General features: G+C 40.9%; 1 protein-coding gene across 5 annotated transcripts in view; it reads left to right on the top strand.

The window, feature by feature from the left end:
- The window catches only part of SPATA18 (spermatogenesis associated 18), a 218097-nt gene that overhangs the window by 31533 nt on the left and 161349 nt on the right, over positions 1 to 25215 (top strand). For 4 of the 5 annotated variants that reach the window (XM_033945636.1, XM_033945653.1, XM_033945646.1 and 1 more), the window contains exons 3-5: positions 238 to 353; positions 5625 to 5743; positions 14807 to 14902. In XM_033945636.1, coding sequence (XP_033801527.1) covers positions 238 to 353; positions 5625 to 5743; positions 14807 to 14902 — 331 coding nt within the window. The remainder of the gene's footprint in view (positions 1 to 237; positions 354 to 5624; positions 5744 to 14806; positions 14903 to 25215) is intronic. The other variant, XM_033945672.1, reaches the window with a different exon arrangement.

The following is a 25215-nucleotide window of genomic DNA, read 5'->3' as shown; positions in this document are numbered from 1 at the left end:
TATGGAGAGATAACCCACTTGTCTAGAATGACACATCTATCTACTGGAAAAGATATCAAGGTAAGGACATAGAAAAATAATAAAGCAAATAAAAGAGATTATCTATAGTCTACTGCTTGGTATTGCCAAAACAAGTGGTATATTTTATATGAGAGCTAAAATAGAAAACATTTACTATGTTTTTAGAAAACATTAGCTTGCTTTGGATTCATGTTCTTGTTTTCTGCATTATATTAGGTGGACACTATGGTGGTATTGACACAATCAAATCTCGTTTCCTACCATGGCTGGGGACTTGTTTTTCCCTTTCTTCTCCAGAAGTGTCACCTGACACCAGCTTCTCTATTCTTCAGGTATGACAAGCTCTTGATTATTTTGTTTGCTTCTTTTTTTTCAGTACCTATCCAAATTGCCCAAGTATTGTTCCAGTCATTGTCACCTATCCTATCTTTCTAAAAAAGAACAGCAGACAGCACATTTAAAGGACAATCCTATAACTTGCACATACACTTAGACATTACTTGTAAAAGTCAGAGGTGTCACTCAATAAGTTTACACCTAAATTGCTATTGTAGTACAACAGGAATATCAGTCTTGACCAATGGGTATTACCCTCCTTTACTGCGAAGTCTATAGAGAGCCTAATTTACATATTCTTTTGCTCCTCCTCCTCCTCTCACTCTGGGCTGTGCTGGATTTCCTCAGGCTTGCTCTCTACTGTGAAGTTGTAGGACCTTCTCTGTTCTGCTTGCATTTATTTCTTTATTTTTTTTGGGGGGGGGGGTTTCTTCCATAAGTAGGACTTTTTGGTGTTACAGAGTCTTTCGGTTTCCCAAGGCATCTCTCACTGAGAGAACATACAGACTCAGGGCAGAGGTCTGTAGCCTGCAGTCACATGCTATGCATGATTTCTGTGTGGCCGGCCTGCATTAACAGTCTGGAGGCTCAGGGACTGTTCCCTTGGGAGCAGGCTCACCCCAGGTTTCATCTGCAGTGGGCTTTGTGCACTTTTTGTGCACTTTTTGAGTGCAGGTTTTGTGGCTTCCATGGCGGTTTTATACCAGGATCTGTGCTGACTGCATTCCTCCCCACACAACGTTGTATATTCTCCGGTGGGGGTCTGAGGGTTTGGTCCCACGGGGAGACCAGTCTGAAGAAACAAGCCGGTTTTCCTTTTTCAGGCTTGTCTTCTCAAACCACTGACCAGAGGTTCTCTGTGAGCAGTTCCTAGCATGGCACAGTGAGTAAGGCTGTTAGAGTATGGGAAAATTAGTGTGTGTGTGTGTGTGGGGGGGGTTAAAAGCTAGTTATATAGGTTTATAGGTTTATGAGGCTAGGGACAGGATTCCCTACCTCCAAGAGCCTCTTCCCTGGATTTTTTTGTTTTCATTTTTGCCTCCATGGGTCATGTTGACCATCTTGGATTTCCCAATTTGATTTCAAAAGCCTCCATCTGACTCAAACCCTCTCATCTTTGATTAAAAATAGCATAGATGGACTCCTCAGGTGAAAATCCTTTGGATTCATGTCAGATTTGCAGTGGATGCCTGTCCAAGGGAGGTATTTTTTCCACATGAGGCATGGCCTATGAGGGGGTGTGGGAGCTTCGTACTTCACCCCTTCTCATGCATCTGGGGTGATTGGAGCCCATATGGAACATTTCCTGGGCTGTAAAAGTTCAAGAGTTTGTGTCCTCAGTGAAGTGCAGCTATGTGCCAATAGGGAAACCCCATAAGGCATCATGGGAGTCTAACCAAGACACTCCGGGCAATCTGGTGGTGCTTCGCTCCCAAATTCATACTTGTGATGTATGAAGCTTTTTGAACTACAGAAGCTGGCCTGGCCCCTCGGGGGAGGGGGGGGGTGTCGGAGACAGTTGTGCTAGGCTTCTCCCTGCTAAGGGCATGGGGTCCCCTAGTTAAAGCCATGCTTAAGTGTTGGGAGACCCAGGAAGTGCAGGATTCAGATGAAGATGGTTCGGAGTCCATGCCACTGCTTTCTCTGTCGGGGTCCTTCGTACTTGGAGATTCAGCATCTCAGCTTGGTGGGCTAGACCATGATCAGATGGCAGCCCTGGACCTCAGAGAAGACTTGAATGTGCACAGGCTGTTCAAACCATCCACTCTGCAGGGAATTATTACAGGATCACTCCAGGAATTAAAACTGGAGCCACCCCAGACCTCTGCTATGCTGTGCTCACTCATGAGCAGCACAAAGGCGCAGGTGACATGCTTTCCCTTGCATCCAGACATTACCAGGATGCTAACTGACCACTGGGAGGTCCCTGAGGTGCCCCTGAGGTAGACATTACCAGGATGCTAACTGACCACTGGGAGGTCCCTGAGGTGCCCTGAGGGTAGCCAAGCTCTACCCATTGGATGCCGAGTTCCAGCAGCTGTTTAATACACCAAAGGTAGATTCCCTAGTGGTGCAAGTTACTAAACCTACTTTTCTTCCCATGAAGGTGGAGTAGTTCTGATGGACTCCCAGGACCACAGACTGGACTTTGTCATTAAGATACTTAAGAACATAAGAATTGCCGCTGCTGGGTCAGACCAGTGGTCCATCGTGCCCAGCAGTTCACTCATGCAGCGGCCCTTAAGTCAAAGACCAGTGCCCTATTTGAGTCTAGCCTTCCTGCGTACGTTCTGGTTCAGCAGGAACTTATCTAACCCTTTCTTGAATCCCTGGAGGGTGCTTTCCCCTATAACAGCCTCTGGAAGAGCGTTCCAGATTTCTGCCACTCTCTGGGTGAAGAAGAACTTCCTTACATTTGTATGGAATCTATCCCCTTTTAACTTTAGAGAGTGCCTTCTCATTCTCTTCACCTTGGAGAGGGTGAACAGCTTCTCTTTCTCTACTAAGATACAATTTGAGGCCGTGGTGCTGGGTTTAAATGCAGCAGCAGTGGCGTCTTTTGTAGCCCAAGCATGCCATTCAAAGCTTAGCCGGGTGGGAGACTCAGACGACAGCAGTGAGCCACAATTCCTTCTGGGCAGGGGTGGATTATATAACAGATGTGTTATATGATTTTTAGGGTCTTGAGTAAGGTCTCAGTATACACCATCTACGCCTGCAGAATGCTCTGGATCAGGCAATAGGCTGTCGAATGCTAGGTCCCTGTGTAGCCCAACTATGTACCAAAATACACAAAAAAGATTTCAGTTGTAAACTTCAGTTCAGCAATTTTTATTGTAGCCCCCAGTATGGGCACAGTTCAAAAAGTAAATCAAATCTGCACTTGGCGGAGAAAAGAAGAAAGGGAAAACAAAACACTCTTTCCCCTATTTATTAACAGCAGACTTTAATTCTCCCCTTACACCTGGGCTTTCTGGCTCTAAAGTCCAAGGGCTAGATTTTCAAAAGATCATTCAAAAAACACCATCTTTATCAGATGATGTGGTTGGAAAAGTTGGTGTGAAATTAGTAGGTAAGGTGTAAAGATTCTTTGTCCCTCTAATAGGTTTGGTTACTTTATAGTTTTAAATATAGTAGCTTTGTAGCCCGATTTTATCCGAAGGCAGGAATGTTAATTTATATATTTTTCAACTTAGGGATTTGAGCCTTGAAAAAAAACAGGGTGAAACATGGCAGCAAATCTGTCCCTAGCTTAATGACCACAAAGAATAAAATATAAACACTATAATTTTTGGATTTAAAGAATATATACTGATATACGATCCAGTGACTAGTTGACACGTGAATCACCAGGCAAATGAAAATCTTTGAGTGTCGCTGAGGATCTGGGTTGAAATTTCCTGTGAAGAGGTCTTCAATGTTTGTACTTAAATTAGTACAGTACCCCCTCCGAATCCGCAGTTTCAATACCCGTGGATTCGGTTATTCGTGATTTTTGTTAAAAAAGAAACGCTGCATTCTGGACCTTCCCCAGACCTTATCTGGTGGTCTAGCGGCAATGCGGGGCAGGATCGATTGTCCTACGCTCCTGTCTCGTGCAGAGCCGTCATCAAAATGGCTCGAGACTACAACGGGAACTCACAGCAGCCATTTTGATGATGGCTCTGCACGGGACAGGAGCGTAGGACAATCGATCCTGTCCCGCGTCGCTGCTAGACCACCAAATAAGGTTTGGGGAAGGTCCGGGACGCAAGAGGGAGGTGGGGGTGGGTCAGAGCTGGCCTTGAAAGTTATCCGCGATATTTCAATATTTGCGGGCTGGCTCTGCCCCTAACCCCTGTGAATATTGAGGGTCTGCTGTACTACCATAATTGGTAATCAGGGATGTAGACAACAGCTAATATCCCACAGACCAACCTATTTCAGCTCAATGTTGAAACAAGAAGACATCCTTGGTCAGAAAAACTCCCATCTTATCAAAACCTTTCAATGACTCACTTTAAATTTTTCAGAGCACTATTTATCATAATTGGCAAAATATCAAAAGCAAAAAACCAAAAAATGTATCTGTTTGAAGTCCATTACATCATGGCGCTGAACAGAGGATAGCAGAGTCTTAAAGCCTGGAGTGTGCACAAAAATCTTTGCGGTTAATAACCTCCGCTGCCATTAGATTAGTCCACTCCACAAAATGAGATTCCCAACAGGGCCCCTGTTTCACCTGAACTTCATCAGGGAAATCGCTATGAAAACAAAAATAAATTCAAAAATGAATAACCCCCCCAAAAAACAAAAACTTAACTTTCAGCACAACTTATTCTGCTTCATCATCTGTTGCAAAATGGCCTCTTGACAGAAAGAAAAAATGACAGACAGACAGCGGCTAAGGAGAGAGAGAGAGAGACAGAAAGAAAGCGCTACTGCTGGACAGGGGGAGCAGGCAAGGGGTGGTGGTGGACAGCCGAGGAGAGAGAGAGAGACAGAAAGAAAGACAGACAGACAGAAAGCGGTCAAGGAGAGAGAGAGAGAGAGACAGACAGACAGACAGAAATCAGCCAAGGGGAGAGAGAGACAGAAAGCAGCCAAGGGGAGAAAGAGAGAGAAAGAAAGACAGACAGAAAGCAGCCAAGGGGAGAGAGAGACAGAAAGAAAGACAGACAGACACATCTATTCTAGCACCCATTAATGTAACAGGCTTAAAGACTAGTAACCTCATAAAAATCTTAAATGGCAATAAAGGCTCCTTTTACCATGCCGCAGTAGTGATTCTGGCGCGGCAAATACTCTGAAGCCCATTCAATTCTTAAGTGCTTTGGAGCATTTACACTGGCAACATCACTATCACAGCTTTGTAAAGGAAGCCCTAAGTTAACCTGCTTTCAATTATTACTGATCTGCTTATAATTGAAAATGTGTACCAGAAATGTTTGCAAGAGTTGACTGGACATTCATAAAAGATACTGAGAAATTGGACTGTGTTTTTAATTTTAGTTTCGTTTACTGAGGGATTTCTCTAGACTTCCTTTGGCAAACAAATACAACAAAATGATTTACAGTTTCACATTACATAATAGGGGGTAATAGGGGAATAATTTCAAGTGAAGTTAGTTTGTCATCTCTAAATATACATAGTACAGCAGGATTTTTGAGAAGAAAATTTACTGGTGATATCTTTGCAGCATCATTTCAAATATTCGATCCATTTAAATGTCTGACAAAATTATTAAATAATGAAACTATTTTAACCCAACCATACTCAATTGCAGGAATCAATGGATAAGGAAAAGAGACTACGAGAGTTGACGTCTACCCAGGAAAAGGAAATACAGGTGATAGAGGCACAACTGACTTCAACTCGATTAGAGCTGGATAGAGTAAAAGAAGAGTAAGAGACCAACTGTGTACTATTTATTTATATTTATTATACTTTCTTGATCTAATAAAAAAAAGTTAAATAAGCAAAAATAAAAAAAGAGAAGGTAGAGATAGTGTGGAGAACAAAATTAGTGGTCTAGAGCAGTGGTTCCCAACCCTGTCCTGGAGGACCACCAGGCCAATCGTGTTTTAAGGCTAGCCCTAATGAATATGCATGGAGCAGATTTGCATACCTGTCACTTCCATTATATGCAAAACTCTCTCATGCATATTCATTAGGGCTAGCCTGAAAACCCGATTGGCCTGGTGGTCCTCCAGGACAGGGTTGGGAACCACTGGTCTAGTGAGAGGATGAGGCAGAAAGGGTTGAGGATGGGTTAAGCATTGGTAGTGGGGGTCTGCTAGAAAAGCCATGTCTTAATAAAGGTCTTGAATTTCTAATAAGTGAGCTCTAATCAAATTTCTAATAGAAGGTCATTCCACAGTTTGGGATCTAGATAGCTTGGGCCTGTTTCATGGCTGAGATGAATGTCTGAGGGAGGTGGAAGGTAAAGGAGATATTTTTGCATGGAGCGTAACTGTCAAGTAGAAGTATATGGGATTAAAGCCAAAGATGACCTACTTAAACTTGTAACTATGACCTAACTGTATTAATAACTGTACTGATCTACCTGTACAAGCAACTCTATTGAATGTCCGTTTCAAACTGTCCATTGTAACTTCCTGGGTAACTGACCCAACCTCTTGTAATCTGACCTTCAATTGAATAGGTAAAGGTGGAATAGAAAACCTGATTAACATAACTAAACATAACATTGTTTCTGTAGTCCACCAGACTATTTACCATCAAACACCATGGTACTTTGAACAAGTTGTGGCACTTTATAAGGCTAATAGATCTTTACGATCCGAAAATCAAAAGCTATTAATTCCAGTAGTGCAGGGAAATTATGCAGACACTAGAGCGATGACTTTCTGTATTGCTGGTGTCAAAATGGGCCAATTGTGACTCTGTGTAAACTGGTTTCAATGTAAGAAGCAGTTGAAAACTCAGCTGTTTGTTACTGCATTTTTGTTATTTATTAGTCGGCATTTGAAGAAAATAATTTGCGTAACCATGTTTGCTATTGTACTCTTGCAATTTATTAGTTGACAATTGAAGAGAAGAAATTGTTTAAGAACATAAGAATAGCCATACTGGATCAGACCAATGGTCCATCTAGTCCAGTATCCTGTCTTCGCAGAGGCCAATCCAAGTCACAAGTACCTGGCAAAAACCCAAATAGTCATTTGTCATTTGAAGCTGTTTGCGAGAGGCCTGACTACGCTGCACTTTGAGTGATACATTGGATTTGTGATCGCACAGTATTTTTTCCATAGATGCAAAGTGTTCCAATGCCATCTAGTGGATTATTTATCTATACCCTGACATAGGCTTCAATGTTACAGTCGAAACACGGACTGTGTTGGGTACAAGAGAGTCTGAAAAGACCCACAACAGGATATGTTATATGGACTGATATTTATTTATATATGTGTTGTATTGAATAAATGATTTGAAACTCAACACTGTCATAGGTTGATGTGTAAAATTACCGCCCCACTTTCTCTCTTTTTTTTGTCAAAAACCCAAATAGTTACAGCATTCCATGCTACCGACCCATGTCTGTCTCAACAGCAGACTGTGAACTTTACTTCCAGCATCTTGTCCAAATTTTTTTTTTAAAACCAGCTACATTAACTGCTCTTACCACATCCTCTGGCAACGCGTACCAGAGCTTAACTATTCTCTGAGTGAAAAAATATTTCCTCCTAATGGTTTTAAAATTATTACTCTGTAACTTTGAGTGTCCCCATGTCTTTGTAAATCTTGATGCAGTATAAAATTGATCCACTTGTACCTGTTCTACACCACTCAGGATTTTATAAATTAAATTATATCTCCCCTCAGCTGTGTTTTCCAAGCTGAAGAACCCTAACCTCTCTAGTCTTTCCTCATACGAGAAGAGTTTCATCCCCTTTATCATCTTGGTTGCTCTTCTTTGAACTTTTTCTAGTGCCGCTATATCTTTTTTGAGATAAGGAGACCAGAACTGAACACAGTACTCAAGGTGAGGTCACACTATTGAGCGATACAGAGGCATTATAACATTCTTAGTCTTGTTAACTATCTCTTTTCTAATAATTCCTAGCATCCTGTTTGTCTTCTTGGCTGCCACCGCACACTGGGCAAAAGGCTTCAGCATATTGTCTACTATGACACCTAGATTCTTTTCTTGAGCGCTGACCCCCAAGAAGGTCCCTAGCATCCGATAACTATGATTCGGATTATTCTTTCCAATGCGCATCACTTTGCATTTGCCCATGTTAAATTTCATCTGCCATTTGGATGCCCAGTTTTCCAATTTCCTAAGGTCTTCCTGCAGTTTTTCACAGTCCTGCGTTTTAACACCTTTGAACAGTTTAGTATCATCTGCAAATTTAATCACCTTGCTCGTAGTTCCAATTTCCAGATCATTTATAAATAAGTTAAATAGCACTAGACCCAGCACAGATCCCTGTGGCACACCACTATTTACCCTCCTCCATTGAGAAAAATGGCCATTCAATCCTACCCTCTGTTTTCTATCTGATAACCAGTTCTTAATCCACAATGGAACTTTGCCTCCTATTCCATGACTCTTTATTTTTCTCAGGAGCCACTCATGAGGAACTTTGTCAAAAGCCTTCTGGAAATCTAGATATACTACATCAACTGGCTCGCCTTTATCCACATATTTATATTGAATTTTTATTGTAAACCACTTAGATCTGTGATATGCTGAAGCGGTATAACAAGTTTTAATGAAACATAAAAACACCTTCAAAGAAGTCAAGCAAATTGGTGAGGTAAGACCTCCCTCAGCTGAACCCATGCTGACTCTGTCTCATTAAATCATGTTTGTATACATGTTCCACAATTTTATTTTTTATAATTGTTTCCACTGTCAGGCTTACTGGTCTGTAATTTCCCGAATCTCCCCTGGAACCCTTTTAAAAAATCAGCATAACATTGACCACCCTCCAATCTTCAGATACTACAGATGATTTTAACAACAGGTTACAGATCACTAACAGATCAGCAATTGTTCTTTCACTACCTTAGGATATATACCATCTGGTCCAGGTGATTTATCACTCTTTAACTAATCAAATTGGCTTAGTACATCTTCCAGATTCACTGAGATTTCTTTCAATTACTCTGCCTCATCACCTTTGAAAACCTTTGAAAATTATTTCCGGTTCAGGTAGATTTCTTACGTCTTCTTCTGTAAAGACCAAAGCAAAGATCATGGGAGCCCTTACTGCCTACAAAATAGCTGGTAGTAAGGGCTCTTCTGTGACGTCCCTTCTGGATTCCATATGTTAGGTGTTCAATCCCAACCTGCAATCCAGGAGTTGCATAAATCCACAAACTTTTCTGAACACATGCTCTGCCCCCTTAGCCTGAAAGCTAGCAAACATATCCAGTTGCAATTTCTGCAAGCAATCAGTGCAGAAGTCTTTGCTCTGCTTCTTTTTCTTATTTTTTTTTGCTTAATGTTCATTTTCTTGGTGGCTTTAGTGCCTTGAGAGCCCTTTCAGGTGGTCCCCTGTCGGAGGGTGACAGACTGCTGCTTCACAGAGAAACTCTGGTGGATCTATGGAGCCAGCCTGCTATGTATGTACCACCATTTCTAGATTCGGGCTCCTTTTACTAAGGTGTGGTAAGCATTGTAGCGCGTGCTAATTACATGCTAAACACGCGCTAAAACGCTTAGCGCACCTTAGTAAAACAGGGGGTAAGTGAGATGAAATAAGGTCAGAAATGCCAGTATAAAAAAAGTTGCCGACAGTGTTAAGATCAGAAAGCCAAGGAGAAATAGTATGCCTTTAATTGCATCTTAAAAGTCACAAATTATATTTCTAAATGGAGATAAAGAAGCAGAGAGTTCCAGAGAGTGGGAGCCATGACAGAAAATGATGAATTCCTATGAAAGTCGAGGAAGAATTTTTGAAATGAGGGAACAACTAATAACGGTTGTGAAGAACGTAGAGTTCTTTGTGGCGAGTATGGTACCAAGAGACTATATAGAAGGGAGGGAAGACCACTTGATAGAATCTGATGAGAGAGAATATTATATTTAAAAAGAATGCGATATGACACTAGGAGGATATGTTCTGATTTTAGAAGCGGTGTGACGTGATCAAACTTAGAACTGTGGTGAAGTAATGTTCTGAACTAATTGTAATTGATGTAGTTGATATTTCAGGAGTCTGATGAGGATGGAATTGCAGTAGTCAAGTTTGGTCACAACGAGGAAATGTATAAGAATGCGAAGTGAACTATGATGAAGAAATGAGCGAATGGATTGGATTTGACAGAGAGCGTAAAAAGAAGAAAATACTATCTTAGAAATATGTTAATGAAAGCTTAAAGTATTGTCTATTGCAGTGGTTCTCAACACTATCCTAGGGGACCCCCAGCCAGTTGGATTTTCAGGATACCCCTAATGAATATGCATGAGAAAGATTTGCATATAATGGAGGAGACAGGTATGCAAATATATCTTATGCATATTCATTAGGGATATCTTGAAAACCTAACTGGCTGGGGGTCCCCCAGGACAGGGTTGAGAACCACTGATCTATTATAACGCCTAGAATTTTGGTTTTAGGTGAAAATTGTAAGGGCACTCCTTTCATAGTGAAATTTAGAGTTTGGTCTGGTGAATATTTTGAAGAGAAAAGTAACACTGCTGTCTTTTGAGAGTTGACCTTGAGCTTGTTTACATAAGCCAGACTGCAATAGTGTCCAACCTTGCAGAAATGGATGAGTAGGATGCAGGAGAATGCGTATCTAAAGGAAGAATGAGTGAATGTCATCTGCATAAATACAGAACGTGAAACCTAGTGACTATAGGATGAAAGTGAGCGGTGTCAGTGCTTATGTCTCTCTTTATTTTCTTCATTGGGATACTTTTTCCATTTTTTAAAATATGTTTTCTTGGCTGTAATAGCATCTTTCACTTCGCCTTTAAACCATGCCGGCTCTCATTTTCTCTTTTTTCCACCTTTAATACGTGGAATACATCTGGTCTGTGCTTCCACGATTGTATTTTTAAACAACATCCATTCCTGGTTTACACTTCTGATCTTTGCCACAGACCCTTTTAGCTTCTTTTTAACCATTTTCCTCATTTTATCGTAGTCACCCTTGTGAAAATTAAATGTAGATTTTATGACATGGTTTATATTTATCTTTTGTATGTTTTAATTCATATAAACCATTTAGTTTTTTTGTAAATGGTATAAATAAATAACATAACATAGTCGAGATGTAATCAGGTGGTGAGAGTAAGTGGCCTTTGTAAACTAGTTTCAGAAGTTTGTGCTTATTGCTAGCAGTGACAGGGAGCTAATGTTAATATTAACTGAAGATCCACATCTCTATGGAAACACATTGCTTTCTAAGCATTATTTTGTTTACACTCAAACATGGAGTAAATCTGAAGTAAATATCAAGAGCGATATCCCACTGCAAACACACACACACACTCTCTCAAGACATCTCAACATTTTTGACAATTATTATTCTTTAAAAGCAAAAAATTGTTCCATATGTCTGTCTGATTAGATTGTTAATTCTGTCGACCAGGGACTGTCTCTTACATAGTTAATGTAATATACAGCGCTATGTGTGTGTGGCAGCACTATAGAAATGATAAGAAGTAGTAGTAGTAGGAAATACCATTTAAACTAAAAGCTGTACAAAAAAGCCATAAAATCTTTCCATAATGTACAACCAAGATCTTTACATGCAAATAAGTGATTGTCTGACAGTAAGACCACAAATTGTTCATAAATATAATAAGCCCTCTTTTACTAAGCCACGGTAGAAGTTTCTACTGCTGTCTGGGGCGCTAAATGCTCCGATGCTGCTCCAAAGCTCATATCATTTCTACATTGCATAAATGCGCAAGAGGCGAGGCTCATTTGAAAGGAAGCTCTTGAATGAGAGGGCATAGGATGAAGTTTAAAGGTGATAGGCTCAGGAGTAATCTAAGAAAATACTTTTTTGCAGAAAGGGTGGTAGATATGTGAAATAATCTCCCAGTAGAGGTGGTGGAGACAAAAACTATGTCTGAATTCAAGAAAGCGTGGAACAGGCAGGTGGGATCTCTTAGGGAGAGGAGGAGATAGTGGATGCTGCAGATGGGCAGAATGGATGCTCATTTGGCCTTTATCTGCCATCATGTTTCTATTGGGCATATAGTAAAATAAACCAAGCAGAATATCCAAAAAAATATACCACCACCTAAAGATATTCTTACAAAAAGACCCGTTATCAGGGATTATTCAATGCAGGATCCTACTACGGAGAAAAGACCTCAGTGTTCTCCAAGAACAAACCTGGGAAACTACTATGACAATTACTAAGTTGTCATAGGTAGCACATCCTCGGTCAAAGAAAAGCTCTGTATCAAGTGCAATAAGAGCTCAAAATTCTAAATAAATATATTTTTTAAAAGTCTCTTTGCATATAAACCATTTAGTTTTTGTAAATGGTATGCAAAGAGACTTTTAAAAAAATATATTTCTTTAGAATTTTGAGCTCTTATTGCATTTGATACGGAGTTTTTCTTTGACCGAGGATGTGTTACCTATGACAACTTAGTAATTGTCATAGTAGTTTCCCGGGTTTATTCTTGGAGAACACTGAGGTCTTTTCGGGCCATCCACTGAGGCCAAATGACCATCCATTCTGCCCATCTGCAGCATCCGCTATCGCCTCCTCTCCCTAAGAGATCCCACCTGCCTGTTCCACGCTTTCTTGAATTCAGACATAGTTTTTGTCTCCACCACCTCTACTGGGAGACTATTCCACTATCTACCACCCTCTACTGGGTTTATTCTTGGGGAACACTGAGATCTTTTCTCTGTAGTAGGATCCTGCTTTGAATAATCCCTGATAATGGGTCTTTTTGTAAGAATATCTTTAGGTGGTGGTATATTCTATTGGGCATATTCCATAACAGTACACCTAATATTTAGGAACTCCAATGATCTGCCTCTGGTCATGCCCCCTTTTCTAATTCACGCACTGTACTGGTACATACTTTTTACAGAATCACACTTTCTGAATTGTGCATGTAATTTTAATTTGTTCCAATTAGCATCAATTACAAGGTGTTCAGGTACATTAAATAGATTGTGAGCCCGCTGGGACAGATAGGAAAATTGCGTGAAGCACCTGAATGTAAACCACTTTGAATGTGGTTGTAAGACAAAAAGGTGGTAGACAAGTCCCACTCCCTTTCCTTTTCCCTTACTTGCCAATTGGTGCCAATTAGGCCAATTAATGAAGTTGTGCATGTACATCAACTACACACACTGATGTATGCATACAACTTTAGGTGCCATATAAGGATTTGGGGAGGTGTTAAAAAAATATACAAAGCTTGTTTTCTGCATAACTGTCAAAACTTGACCAAGTTCAATAAATTTACAATGAACCTACAGCAAATTTTCAAAATGGCCCTATTGGCACACAAAAATGCTTGGAGTTGTTTTCTCCATTGATCAACCACAGCATCAATGACATCCTGGCTCAAGCTGGCCCCCACCTCAGCCAGATGCTGGTTGAGGTCGTCATGTTGCTGAATAAGACCCTAAATCCAGTAATCAACATGGGTCACAGCTGCACTGTTAGGGGGCCTTGAGTCCGGTGAAATGATGAACAGGGGCACTGTCTTTATTTTGATTTTAGTATTTATACACTGCTTTTAACCTAAGCAATTTACATTCAGGTACTCAAGTTGTCTTTCTCCCTATCTGTCCTGGCGGGCTAACAATCTATCTAATGTACCTGGGGCACTGGAGTGTTAAGTGACTTGTCCAGGGTCTCAAGGAGCAGTGCCAGTGATACACTGAATGGCCAGTAGCAGTTGCTGTGATAGTAAAACTTCATGATAGTACTCGTCATTAATCTTTGCACCTAGGTTCACGAGAAACTGTGCATCCAATTTTGGGCACTCCAACAGAGACCATAATTGATTGCTGAATATCGAGTGAGTAAATAGAAAACAATTGGCAGCAAAATCATAGTTCTTCACTGCAGCTCATTCATAAAGTTGTCCATTTTGGATATTGATAGGTGACTCAACCATGAACGTGTTCTCATCTGTAAACCATTTGAAATTGACTGCATGTGGGGGAAACATGCGAATGAGTTGCTTGGACTGTGTCATACAAGCAATGTGGTTGTTCTTTGTTAGCTGTTATGCTCGCCTCCGTTAAGACATTGTAGGTCAAGATCACTGGATGAATTGAAACACCATTGACTAAGAAATGCCAGATGGACTTGTGACTTTTAGGTGTATTCTCTTAACATATATTCTTTAACTTCAGGCCAAGTCTTGCCGCTTCCTGATTTGTGATCATTGAACCCATTTCTCGTAATTTCTTCAAAATGCTTACCCTCTTCTACCTGTTTTCTGAAAACTCTTGCACATCAGTCTATGATAACCATAACCTTTCTCCAGATACAAATTTTAATAAGGATCAGATCCCCCTGACTCAAAACCATGATAGCTGTTTGTTTAAAACAAAATGGCGTCTTCGAGTATCACGATGATGATTGCTAGAGAGTGGTGATGTTATTTAGATGAGGTGGCTGGTATGAGTGTAGGTTTATTGCACATTTATTCAAGATGATATATCCTAAATTTTATTGAAATTGGTCAAGTTTTGACAGAGTTATGCAGAAAACAAGCTTTGTATAGTTTCTTTTGAATTTGAAACTGTAATATTTATAAATATATATCAAGTGCTGTACACTGCTTCGAACAGTTTACACAGTCTGAGGAGACGGTTTATAAATTAATAGATGAAAATATATGTGTATGTGCATTGTGGTGATTTGTATATAGTTCTTGAAGCTGGACGCATGTAATAGTACTATAGAATATTACATGTTTCATTTGCTAGGAGATATAGATATTGGTATTTTAGTTTCAAAAGATCATCTCTTGCTGTTGCTTTCTCCTGTAAGCCTGACAGAAACTCAAATGGAACTTGAGGATACAAAGACCAAATCAGCAACTACCCTTTTGGCAACAGAGGATGAAATACTTCAGCTAAGAGCAGAGTAAGGAAAACTGTGCTTTTATCCTGTTATAAATGTACTTCTGAACCAAAAATATCATTTATGCAAATTCTCACAAAAAAGTTGTTTGTTTCAGACCAACTTCAATCAAAAATTCTTATTCAAAAATGAGTTATAAAGTCAAGGCTTTAGTCAACAACTTATTAATATTGTTGGGAACCCCCCCCCCCCAGTATTTTATATGGGTATATATGGGTTTAAAATAGTGTCCATAATATTGATGTAACAGACCAAATCTAGCAGCTCCCAAGGTTGCAGTGGTAGAGTTTTATTTACTCCAAACGCCTTATGCATACAGTACAAGGCTCAGTTTTCAGACTTAACTGTTTTGACCTCTCCTTGGGGCTTGTCAGCCAGTTTAAACCCTGTACTGATGGGGGCTCGGGTGTTTTCTCTGGCTTTTGCTTTGCTGTACATGACTGTTTTTGTGTTTTCACCTTTGCCTTGTATTGTGCCCTTTGTGGCCCTTTCCACTTATAATAAACATATGTTTAAAAAAAACAAACAACCAAAAAAAACCCCTATACTGCAAGCATATAACATCACAATAATAGACTCTTAGCCAATTCATCTTTAATGTAGTAACTCAAACATGGAGAAAATGACTTACAGTTCAGTTGCTTGGAAAGAATTGTAGCCTCTCCTAACAAAGTCCTAATTCAACAAGCTCTCCCTAGGATTCTGTGTATATTAGAATTTGTAGTTTGTGGAACTATATTTGCATAGGATTTATCTGTGTTCTGCATTGTGTGACCAAGGCCAGGTGATCTGGTAGGAATGAATGTCAAGAAGTGATATTGGCATCATGGCCCCAAGTAGGAAGAAATTTGTCAGCTCTCCTTCAGCTCTTTTGGACCTAAAATGGCCCTCATCTTAAAAATTATCAAAGACCACTACTAAAGACATACATGCTTCCCTTAGCTCATCCATACTTGTTTGAATACCTGCATTATCAGGGTCCATCTCCTGAGATAAAAAAAAATTTAGCCTTTGCATGATCTTGGCCCACCCAATGTCGCACCTCAATGCTGAAGGACTGGAATCTAAGAAACTACTAGGGAGGGTACTGTTCTCTCCTGATTTTCATCCTATCTTTTCCATCACGCTTTTTGTGTGTATGCAATGGGGGATCATCCTCCACTGCTATTCAGATGTCAATCGGTACACCTCAGGGCTCTGCCTTGGGACCTCTCCTTTTCTCCATATATCTGCGTTCCTTCGTTGCACTGATCTCCTCCCATGGTTTTCAGTATCACCTCTATGCTGATGATTCCCAGATCCACTTCTCTACACCAGATATCTCTACAGGAATCCAGGCCTGAGTCTCAGACTGCCTGTCTGACTTTGCCACCTTGATGTTACACTGCCATCTAAAACTGAATATGGTTAAGACTGAGCTCCTTATCTTTCTGCCTAAACCCACTTCCCACCTCCCACCCCCCCACCCCCATTCTCTATCTCTCCTCCTCCCTGTCTCGGCTCACAACCTCTGCGTTATCTTTGACTCCTCTCGCTCCTTTTCAGCTCAGGTCCAACAGACTGCTAAAGCCTGTCACTTCTTCCTCTATTGTATTACCAAAATCCAACCTCTCCTTTCTGAGCACTCTATCAAAACCCTTATCCACACACTTATCACCTCTTGCTTAGACTACTGCAACTTGCTTCTCTCAGGTTTTCTGCTCAACCATCTCTCTCCCCTTCAATCTGTGCAAAATTCTGACCCATGACTTCAATTCTGTGAGAGCTTCCACACATTACCCCTCTCCTCAAGTCACTTCACAGGCTTCCCATCCATTTCCAAATACAGTTCAAGCTCCTCTTACTGACCTACAAGTGCACTCACTCTGCAGCCCCTCAATATCTCTTCACATTTCTCTCCCCCTATGCTCCCCCCGTGAACTTTGTTCTTTATATAAGACCCTTCTATCCGTACTCTTCTCCTCGACTGCCATCTCCAGACTCCACCCTTTCTATCTTTCTGTGCTGTATGCATGGAATAAACTGCCTGAATCATTACATCAGACGTCAACTCTGGCAGTATTCAAATCCAAGCTAAAAGTCCACTTTTCCGATGTTGCCTTCAACTCCTAACTCCCACTCAACTTAAATTACCTATGTCCATCCTATCATTCTCTCTGCAAAATCTCCCCAACCCCTATATCTCCTGTCTGTCTGGCCAATATAGATTGTAAGCTATTCTGAATAGGAACTGTCTATTACATGTTAATTGTGCAGACCTGCGTACGCTTTTCAGTGCTATAGAAATGAATAGTAGTAGTAATCAGTGCTCCTGTGCAAAGCAACCAAAGACTCAGAAGTCAATCTCAATTAAAGCAGCAGTCATCTATTTGACTCTTTCCTAGACAGCATTGACAACATCCCTCTAAGTCTTCTTCCCAGTCTCCCCATCAGAGGCAGTTTGCTCCTTTTTCACCAATGTTGGACTCTATTATAACAGACCACAGGTGCTTTGAGTCATCTTTAAGGTCTATGCCCTACGTTGGGTCAACAAACCTCCAAGCCACCCACCAAAAAAGTCTCTTTTCAAATCTCTCCAGAAGACTCTCCTTCACGAAGAATTCTTGGCCCTTCTCCAGCAAAACACAATAGACCCTGTTCCTCCAGGAGAGAGACTGGGGGATTCTACTTGAAATATTTCCTCATACCAAAAAAGACTGGAGGCCTTTGACCCATTCTAGACTTCTAAGGCCCAAACAAATACCTGATGAAGGAGAAGTTTCACATGGTATCTCTGGGAACCCTCTTACCCCTGCTGGAAAAGAGAGATTGGGTTTGCTGTCTTGATCTAGCAGCTAGCCTCATACATATAGCAACACTCCTGCCTTCATACATCCTAATATGGCTTCCAAAGAAGGCACAGCACCGAGCTCCTTATCATCAAGTTTCAAGTTTATTATAAATTTGATTGATCGCTTATTCAAAATTCTAAGCGATGAACATATCAGTAAAATTACAAAATTAAGGGGGCAACAAAACAAACAAAGAACTAAACCTTACGAAACATATTGAAGACTAACTTTATAAACATATTAAAACAAGAAGAAAGGATGGGAAAATAAATACAAATTGTTGATAGAAGAGAAGGCAATTATGGTAAAAAACAATTGGAAGGGAAAGAACAATGAACCTCAGAGAAGTTATGGAATTGGAATGAAATTCCTAGTCAAGCTTTCTAATTATCAAATGCATCCTTAAAAAGAAAGCTTTTTAGTTTGCTCTTAAATTTATTCAAATTGTTTTCTTCCCTTAAGTAAATAGGGAGGGAATTCCATGTTTGAGGAGCTGTAACAGAAAAGATGAAATGCCGCCGTGTGTTAATAATTTTAAGTGAGGGAATAACCCTAATCACTAAAATCACTCTAATCACTAAAATCAAACAGTTGCTAAGCTCAGGTCATCAGGCAATATTACTCCAATTTGATATATCCGCGGCCTTTGACTCGGTGGACTCCTAACCAATCTCTCGGAAATCAGAATAACAGGTATTCTCCCCAGTCCTATTCAATTTATTCATGAGCTCGCTGGGACACATCAAAATGAAAGACGAAACTGTACTATCCTATGCCGACGACATCCTCCTCCTCATTCCCATAACCAATAACCATCCTAATATTGCCGAAAAAAATCTCAAACAATATAGATAAAATCCAAACCTGGGCAACGAACAACAAGTTGAAACTGAATGCCACCAAGACCAAAGCCATTGGTTTCTGCACCTCACAACAGAATATCATATCTAATCTCACTCTTTCATCAGACATCACTCTCACAATCGAAAAATCCACCAAGGTACTCAGCTGCATCTTAGACGACACTCTCACAATGGAAGCACAAATCTCTAACCTTCGGAAAAAGACCATATACACTATGCATCAACTGTGACTCACAAGACCATACTTCCACCCACATCACTTTGCTTTGATCGTTCAGATGATGGTCTTACTTCAACTGGACTATTGCAACTCTGCCTACCTTGGCATCAACACCACTCTTATCCACAAACTGCAGCTCATCCAGTACACAGCCGTTAGACTAATCTACAAATTAAAGAAATATAATTCAATCACAACCTTTATCAGGCAACTACCCTGGCTCCCAATATTACCCCAATTATTTTCAAAGCTTCATGTATCCTACACCAGATTCTGTACAGAAACTCAGCAGCCCCTCTCATCCAACTATTCTCTACTGTTTGGTCGACATCAAGAAGAATTCTTAACAGAGTGCTCAGGGGGGAGTGTGGGGAGAGATGAGAGAGGAAAGATACTGAGCAATGGAATTACTAGAAGGTTTTTGTCCTCTGATCTCAAACTTCTAGTAGGAATATATGGAATAATGTACCTTTCTAGGAATGATGGGGTTTTAGTTGTTAATATTTTGAATGTTAATAATGCTATTTTATAGGAGATTCTGTGAAAAATTGGAAGCCAATGAGTTTCTTTGAGAAGAGGAGTCACATGATCAAATTTTTTCCAGTTTGTTATTATTTTAATTGCGGTGTTTTGAATTAGTTGTAGTCGACGGATTTCTTAAGAGCTACTTCTTTATAGAGCAAGTTGCAATAATCTAACTTTGAAATGATCAGTGAATGTACAAGGATATTCAGTGATGAGTCCAAGAAAGGAGCAATTGATCTGATCATTTGTAACCTCTGAAAACAACCTCTTACTACTGCACTAATCTGATTGTGATATGTCAATTTTTGATCTAGAATAACCCCTAAAACTCTAATCTTAGGGACTTCCTGCAATTGGATATTATTTATGTTGATTGGTGAGGAAAGTTTTAGTCCTTCTTTCAAAGGGAAGTGTATTATTTTTGTTTTGTCTCTGATCGCTTCTTTCACCGCTGTAGTGAACCACGCTAGTTCCTTGTTCTTTTTCCTCTTGGATCCCTTGTTGATACGCGGTATATATAGATTTTGCGCCTTGGTGACTGTGTCCTTAAAAAGGGACCATACTTGCTCTTGTGTTTTTACAGTGCTTATCCTCTTCTTATTCTTCTTCCCCACCATGAGTCTCATCCTTGCTCTAGTGTTTTTACAGTGCTTATCCTCTTCTTATTCTTCTTCCCCCACCATGAGTCTCATCCCTTTGTAATTCCCTTTTCGGAGGTTCAGTGCCGTGGCTGTCGTTCTGGATCAATGTTTTGCCCCTGTGTCCAGGTTGAGGTGGATCATATTGTGATCACTCCTTCCCAGCGTCCCTTCTACTTCTACACCTTGCGCTGGTCCTCATAGTCCATTTAGAATTAAGTCCAGAATTGCATTTCCTCTTGTATTTTCCTTGACAAGTTGTTCCAGGAAGCAATCGCCTACAGTATCCAGGAACTTGGTCTCCCTACCGCAGCCGGAGGTGCCTAGGTTCCAGTCTATCCCCGGATAATTGAAGTTGCCCATGATAACTGCGTTGCCTTCCTTGCAATTGCGTTTAATCTCGTCCATCATTTCGCCATCAGTTTCTTTGGACTGCACTGGGGGTCAGTAGTAGATGCTGATCTTCGTTTCCATTCCATTTGTTTCGGGAATTTTGGCCCACAGAGACTCTACCTTATTTTTTGTTTCCGGCGTGTTCTCTCTGGTAGACTCAATTCCCTATTTGAGGTATAGGGCAATACCCCCACCTTTTTGACCCACTCTGTCTCTGCGGTATAGCTTGCATCCCGGTAGCACAGTATCCCAGAGGTTTTCCTCGTTCTACCCTGTATCTGTGATGCCGATGATGTCAAGGTTATCTTTTTGTGCCATAGCTTCCAATTCCCCCAACTTATTCTTTAGGCTTCTTGCGTTCGTGTTCATATACTTGAGTTTGCAGCCTGTTACTTTCTTGCATTTCCTTCCCTCTTGTGTCCCTTTAGATCCCCGTAATCTTCCTGCACAGTATCTTCTGGGTATACCTGTTCCCGAACCATCGACTCTTGGTCGACTGTCGGCTTTCCCCTTCTTCCTAGTTTAAAAACTTCTCAATTTCTCGCTTGATGTTGCTTGCAAGTAGCCTCGTTCTGTCTCCGCTGAGGTGGACCCATCTTTCCTGTATAGCTTGCTCTTCCCCCAGAACGTCATCCAATTGCACACAAAGTGGAATCCTTATTCCTCACATCAGCGCCTCATCCACGCATTGACTGCTTGCAGCTCCATCTGCCTCTTCTCATTGGCCCTGGGTACCATCAGGATCTCATAGGTTCAAGTGATTTGATCATGCAGTTCGATCTTAGCAGTGCTTTTGATTTGGTTGACCATCGTATCCTTTTGGGATGTTTGGAAGCTATAAGACTGACTGGCAATGTGTTAAATTGGTTTAAAGGTTTCTTAGAGTCTCGATCTTATCAAGTATGTTTGGACAATCTTTTTTCCCATAAATAGAAAAACGTATGTGGGTACTGCAGGGTTCCCCTTTGTCTCCTGTTTTGTTCAATCTTTATCTTGCTTCCCTTGGGTTTCGAATTTCTCCTTTGGGGGTAAAATTATATAGCTATATGGATGATATTACCATATTGATACCTATAACAGCTTTTATAAAGGACATCTTATTGCAGTGGCATACCTAGCATATGTGGCATCCGGGGCCCATCATTTTTTTTGACACCCCCCCCATTTGTATGAAAAACATGATTTTTAGTAAAACTGAACAAGCCAGACTAGTACAGATCAATCCTACACAGTCAATCCTAACAGAAAACCATGTCTTTTTGAACACAGAAAAATACCTTCACCTAATATGTAATCAAAAACTAACCCCTCCCCCTTTTACAAAACTATAGTGTGGTTTTTAGCCATGGTGGTAACAGCTCAGATGCCAACGCTAAAAAACGCTCTACAGTTTTGTAAATGGGGAGATAGAATAAAAATACGTTGACAAAGATTAAACTGAAGCATCAAAAAGCTAGACTCTGCATACAATGCAACACCACAGAAACAGCAATGCATCTTCCCTAAAGCAAAAAAATAAAAATAAATAGAATTTTTTTCTACCTTGTCTTCTCTGGTTTCTGCTTTCCTCATCTTCTTGTCACTCTCTTCCTTACATCCACTGTCAACCCTCTCTCTGCCCCTTCTATATGGCATCTTCCCTCCTTCTATTCACCTTCCAGAAACTTTATGCCTCCCCCTTCCATCTCTCCCACACCCCCAAGGTCTAGCATTTCACTCTCTCCTCACCCTCACCCCACTTCCATCAGCATCTGCCCCCTTTCTCACCCTTCACCATGCTTCCATACCACCCTGACCCCCTTTCTCTCCCTTGACCACCCTTCCATACCACCCTGACTCCCTTTCTCACCCGTCACCATGCTTCCATACCACCCTGACCCCCTTTCTCACCCTTCACCACGCTTCCATACCACCCTGACCCTCTTTCTCTCCCTTCCATATCACCCTGACCCCCTTTCTCAAACATCACCACGCTTCCATACCACTCTGACCCCCTTTCTCACCCTTCACCATGCTTCCATACCACCCTGGCCCCCTTTCTCACTGTTCACCACGCTTCCATACCACCCTGACCCCCTTTCTCTCCCTTCACCACACTTCCATACCACCCTGACCCCCTTTCTCTCCCTTCACCACGCTTCCATACCACTCTGACCCCCTTTCTCACCCTTCCATACCACCCTGACCCCCTTTCTCACTCTTCACCATGCTTCCATACCACCCTGACCCCCTTTATCTCCTTCCACCACCCTACTATGCTTCTTTATCTCTCCATTGAAATCAGCAAGGTCCCGCGATGACGACTACTGCTGCCTCTGCTCTGGAAGAGGTAAGTGACGTCGGAGGGGAGCTAGGCCGGCAGACGCAGGGAGTTGCAGCTAGCTCCCGCGATGACTGTGGCTGCCGGTTCACCACCCTCCGATGTCACTTATCTCTTCCGAAGCAGCGGTAGCAGTAGTCGTCATCGCGGGACCTTCGTGCACTTCAGCATGGCTGCCGTATTTATGCTCTGGAATAAATACGGCAGCCTCGCTGAGGTGCTGTTTTCAGCAGCGAGCTTCCGGACCTGGCCGGCTGTGCACCCCCTTGGAGCGTGCACCCGGGGCGGACTGCCTCCCCCTTGGTATGCCACTGCCTTATCGTTTATTCAGTTGATCCATGAGATTGTTGAAATATAGATGAAGGATTTTAGATTGAAGCTTAATCCAGATAAAACAAAATTTTTCTTGGCTTCTCCATCTGATTCGATCAAAGATGACTCTTAAGACTGAATGGCACAACTTATTCTATCTTACCGATTGTAAAAATCTTGGGAATCTATTTTGATTGCAAACTTTCTTTTCATTTTCATATTAATTCTTTAGTTAGGAAATCTTATTTCTTACTCTGGAAACTGAGAACAATTAAGTTGTATTTCAACTTCTTCTTTTCATTTAGATTGCTGGTTCAATCTCTTGTTCTTAGTACATTGGATTATTGTAATGTGCTCTATCTTTCAATATCCAAGAAAAATTTAAAAAGGTTGCAGATTATTCAGAATACTGCTATGTGTTTGATTATTGGACTGAAAAGAACTGATCACATGATGCAATATTATCTTAGATTGCACTGGTTGCTAATAGAGGCAAGAGTGATCTTTAAGTTTGACTGTATATGTTTCAAGGCTCTCAGTGGGTTATTACCTAGTTATCTTATGGATCATTTTAAATTTGCCAATAGAAAACATCTATGTGATCTTCGACTCTTTGATTTTCCTTCTGTAAAAGGATGTGTGTATAGGTGCTTCTTTAGTGTATAAGGCAGCATTATGGGATAAACAATTTAGTATGTATTTTTCTTTCCTTACTTTTTACCTACCATTTAGAAAATCTATGAAAACTGTATTATTTGGGAAATATTTTGATTAACTGTGTTTATACCATGTCTGAGGAAGTACGACCACGTAACTCTCTATTACTGTGAGCTGCATTGGCTTCTGGTTGAGACCCGGGTGATCTTTAAGTTGGGATGTTTATACTATAAAGTTGCTTTTGGTGTTGTCCCATTATATCTTGCCGACAGATTTGTTACCGTGGAACATGAGAATAGTAGAAAATCTCATGCCCTATTTACGTTCCCTTTAGCTAAGGGTTCTAAAAGTAAGAAACATCAGAGGCATTGTCTTTCCTACCAAGCAGCTTACTATGACAAAGATTTCTGTCCACTATTAATTAGATCCACGTCTTATGAACACTGGGTCTGATGGCAGAGGAGTGCTGGGGCGCTCCCTGTACCAGGCTAAGGTACAGGGCTGGCAGGTACGGACCGGGTGCGGTGACTATTTCTTTAGCAAATGCTCTCTTTAAAAAATAAAAAAATAAAACTTAAGGGTTAGTGTTAGGCAGGGGCCGGTCAAATTATTGTACTTGGGTCTCGGGGGCATTCTGGGGTTTGTAGTTTTAGTTTCCTCAGCAGTGGGCAAACTCTGGCCTGGCTCTGATGACCTGATAGTTGTTTTCAGAGCTGTGTAGTCGGTATACAAAACCTTCCAACTTCTTTATGGTATTTCCACTTTGACTCCGATTCTGATTCCCATTCCTTTTTTATATATCTATACAGTATAGGAGTTTGTGGGAACGAGGACAAAGCTCGTGAGGATGGGATGGGGGACAAACTTTGTCTCTGTGTCATTCTCTAGGTGCCACTTTCACTAATATGGATATCATAAAATATATTGCATTGTAATCATCCAAGAACTTGATATGAAAATATAATCTCAAAGTAAAACATATCCTGAAACAAATGGGTTAATCAAATTATCTGTGAAATGAGACATTTAAGCATTATAATATTTGCATGATACAATTCAAATTCTACTGCCTACTATTTAAAACCATAAACGGAGACAGCTCAACCTACCTAAACAACCACCTAATCCAAACTACCTCAACCAGACATAGGAGAACCCATAAACCGTTCACGCATCCCCCAATTAAGAGACATCAAACGAAAAAAACTATATGATGGCCTTCTAGCCACACAAGCAGCAAAACTGGACTACCAACTCTCCAACTTACTGATAAGGACCCCAGACTACAAATTGTTCAGAAAAGAAATAAAAACCATGCTATTCAAGAAATCCTTGAAGACAAACTAACACTGCAAGACTCTTCTCAATTCTCTGAAGCAACTCGCTCTTCTCTTCAATTCCTCTGGAAATGGCCAGATAACTTCTTTTGTAATCTGCCTTGAACCGCAAGGTATTGGCGGAATAGAAATCACTAATGTAATGTTGTCCTGCTATGTCCAGATTGAGTCTGGTGCAGAGTCTGAGGTCAACAGTCATAAGGTTTACCGTAATGTGGTA

Source organism: Geotrypetes seraphini, chromosome 1 (genome assembly GCF_902459505.1).
Source record: "Geotrypetes seraphini chromosome 1, aGeoSer1.1, whole genome shotgun sequence".
NCBI lineage: Eukaryota > Metazoa > Chordata > Amphibia > Gymnophiona > Dermophiidae > Geotrypetes > Geotrypetes seraphini.
The sequence above is the reverse complement of the archived record's forward strand: the minus strand, read 5'-3'. Positions and strand labels throughout refer to the sequence as shown.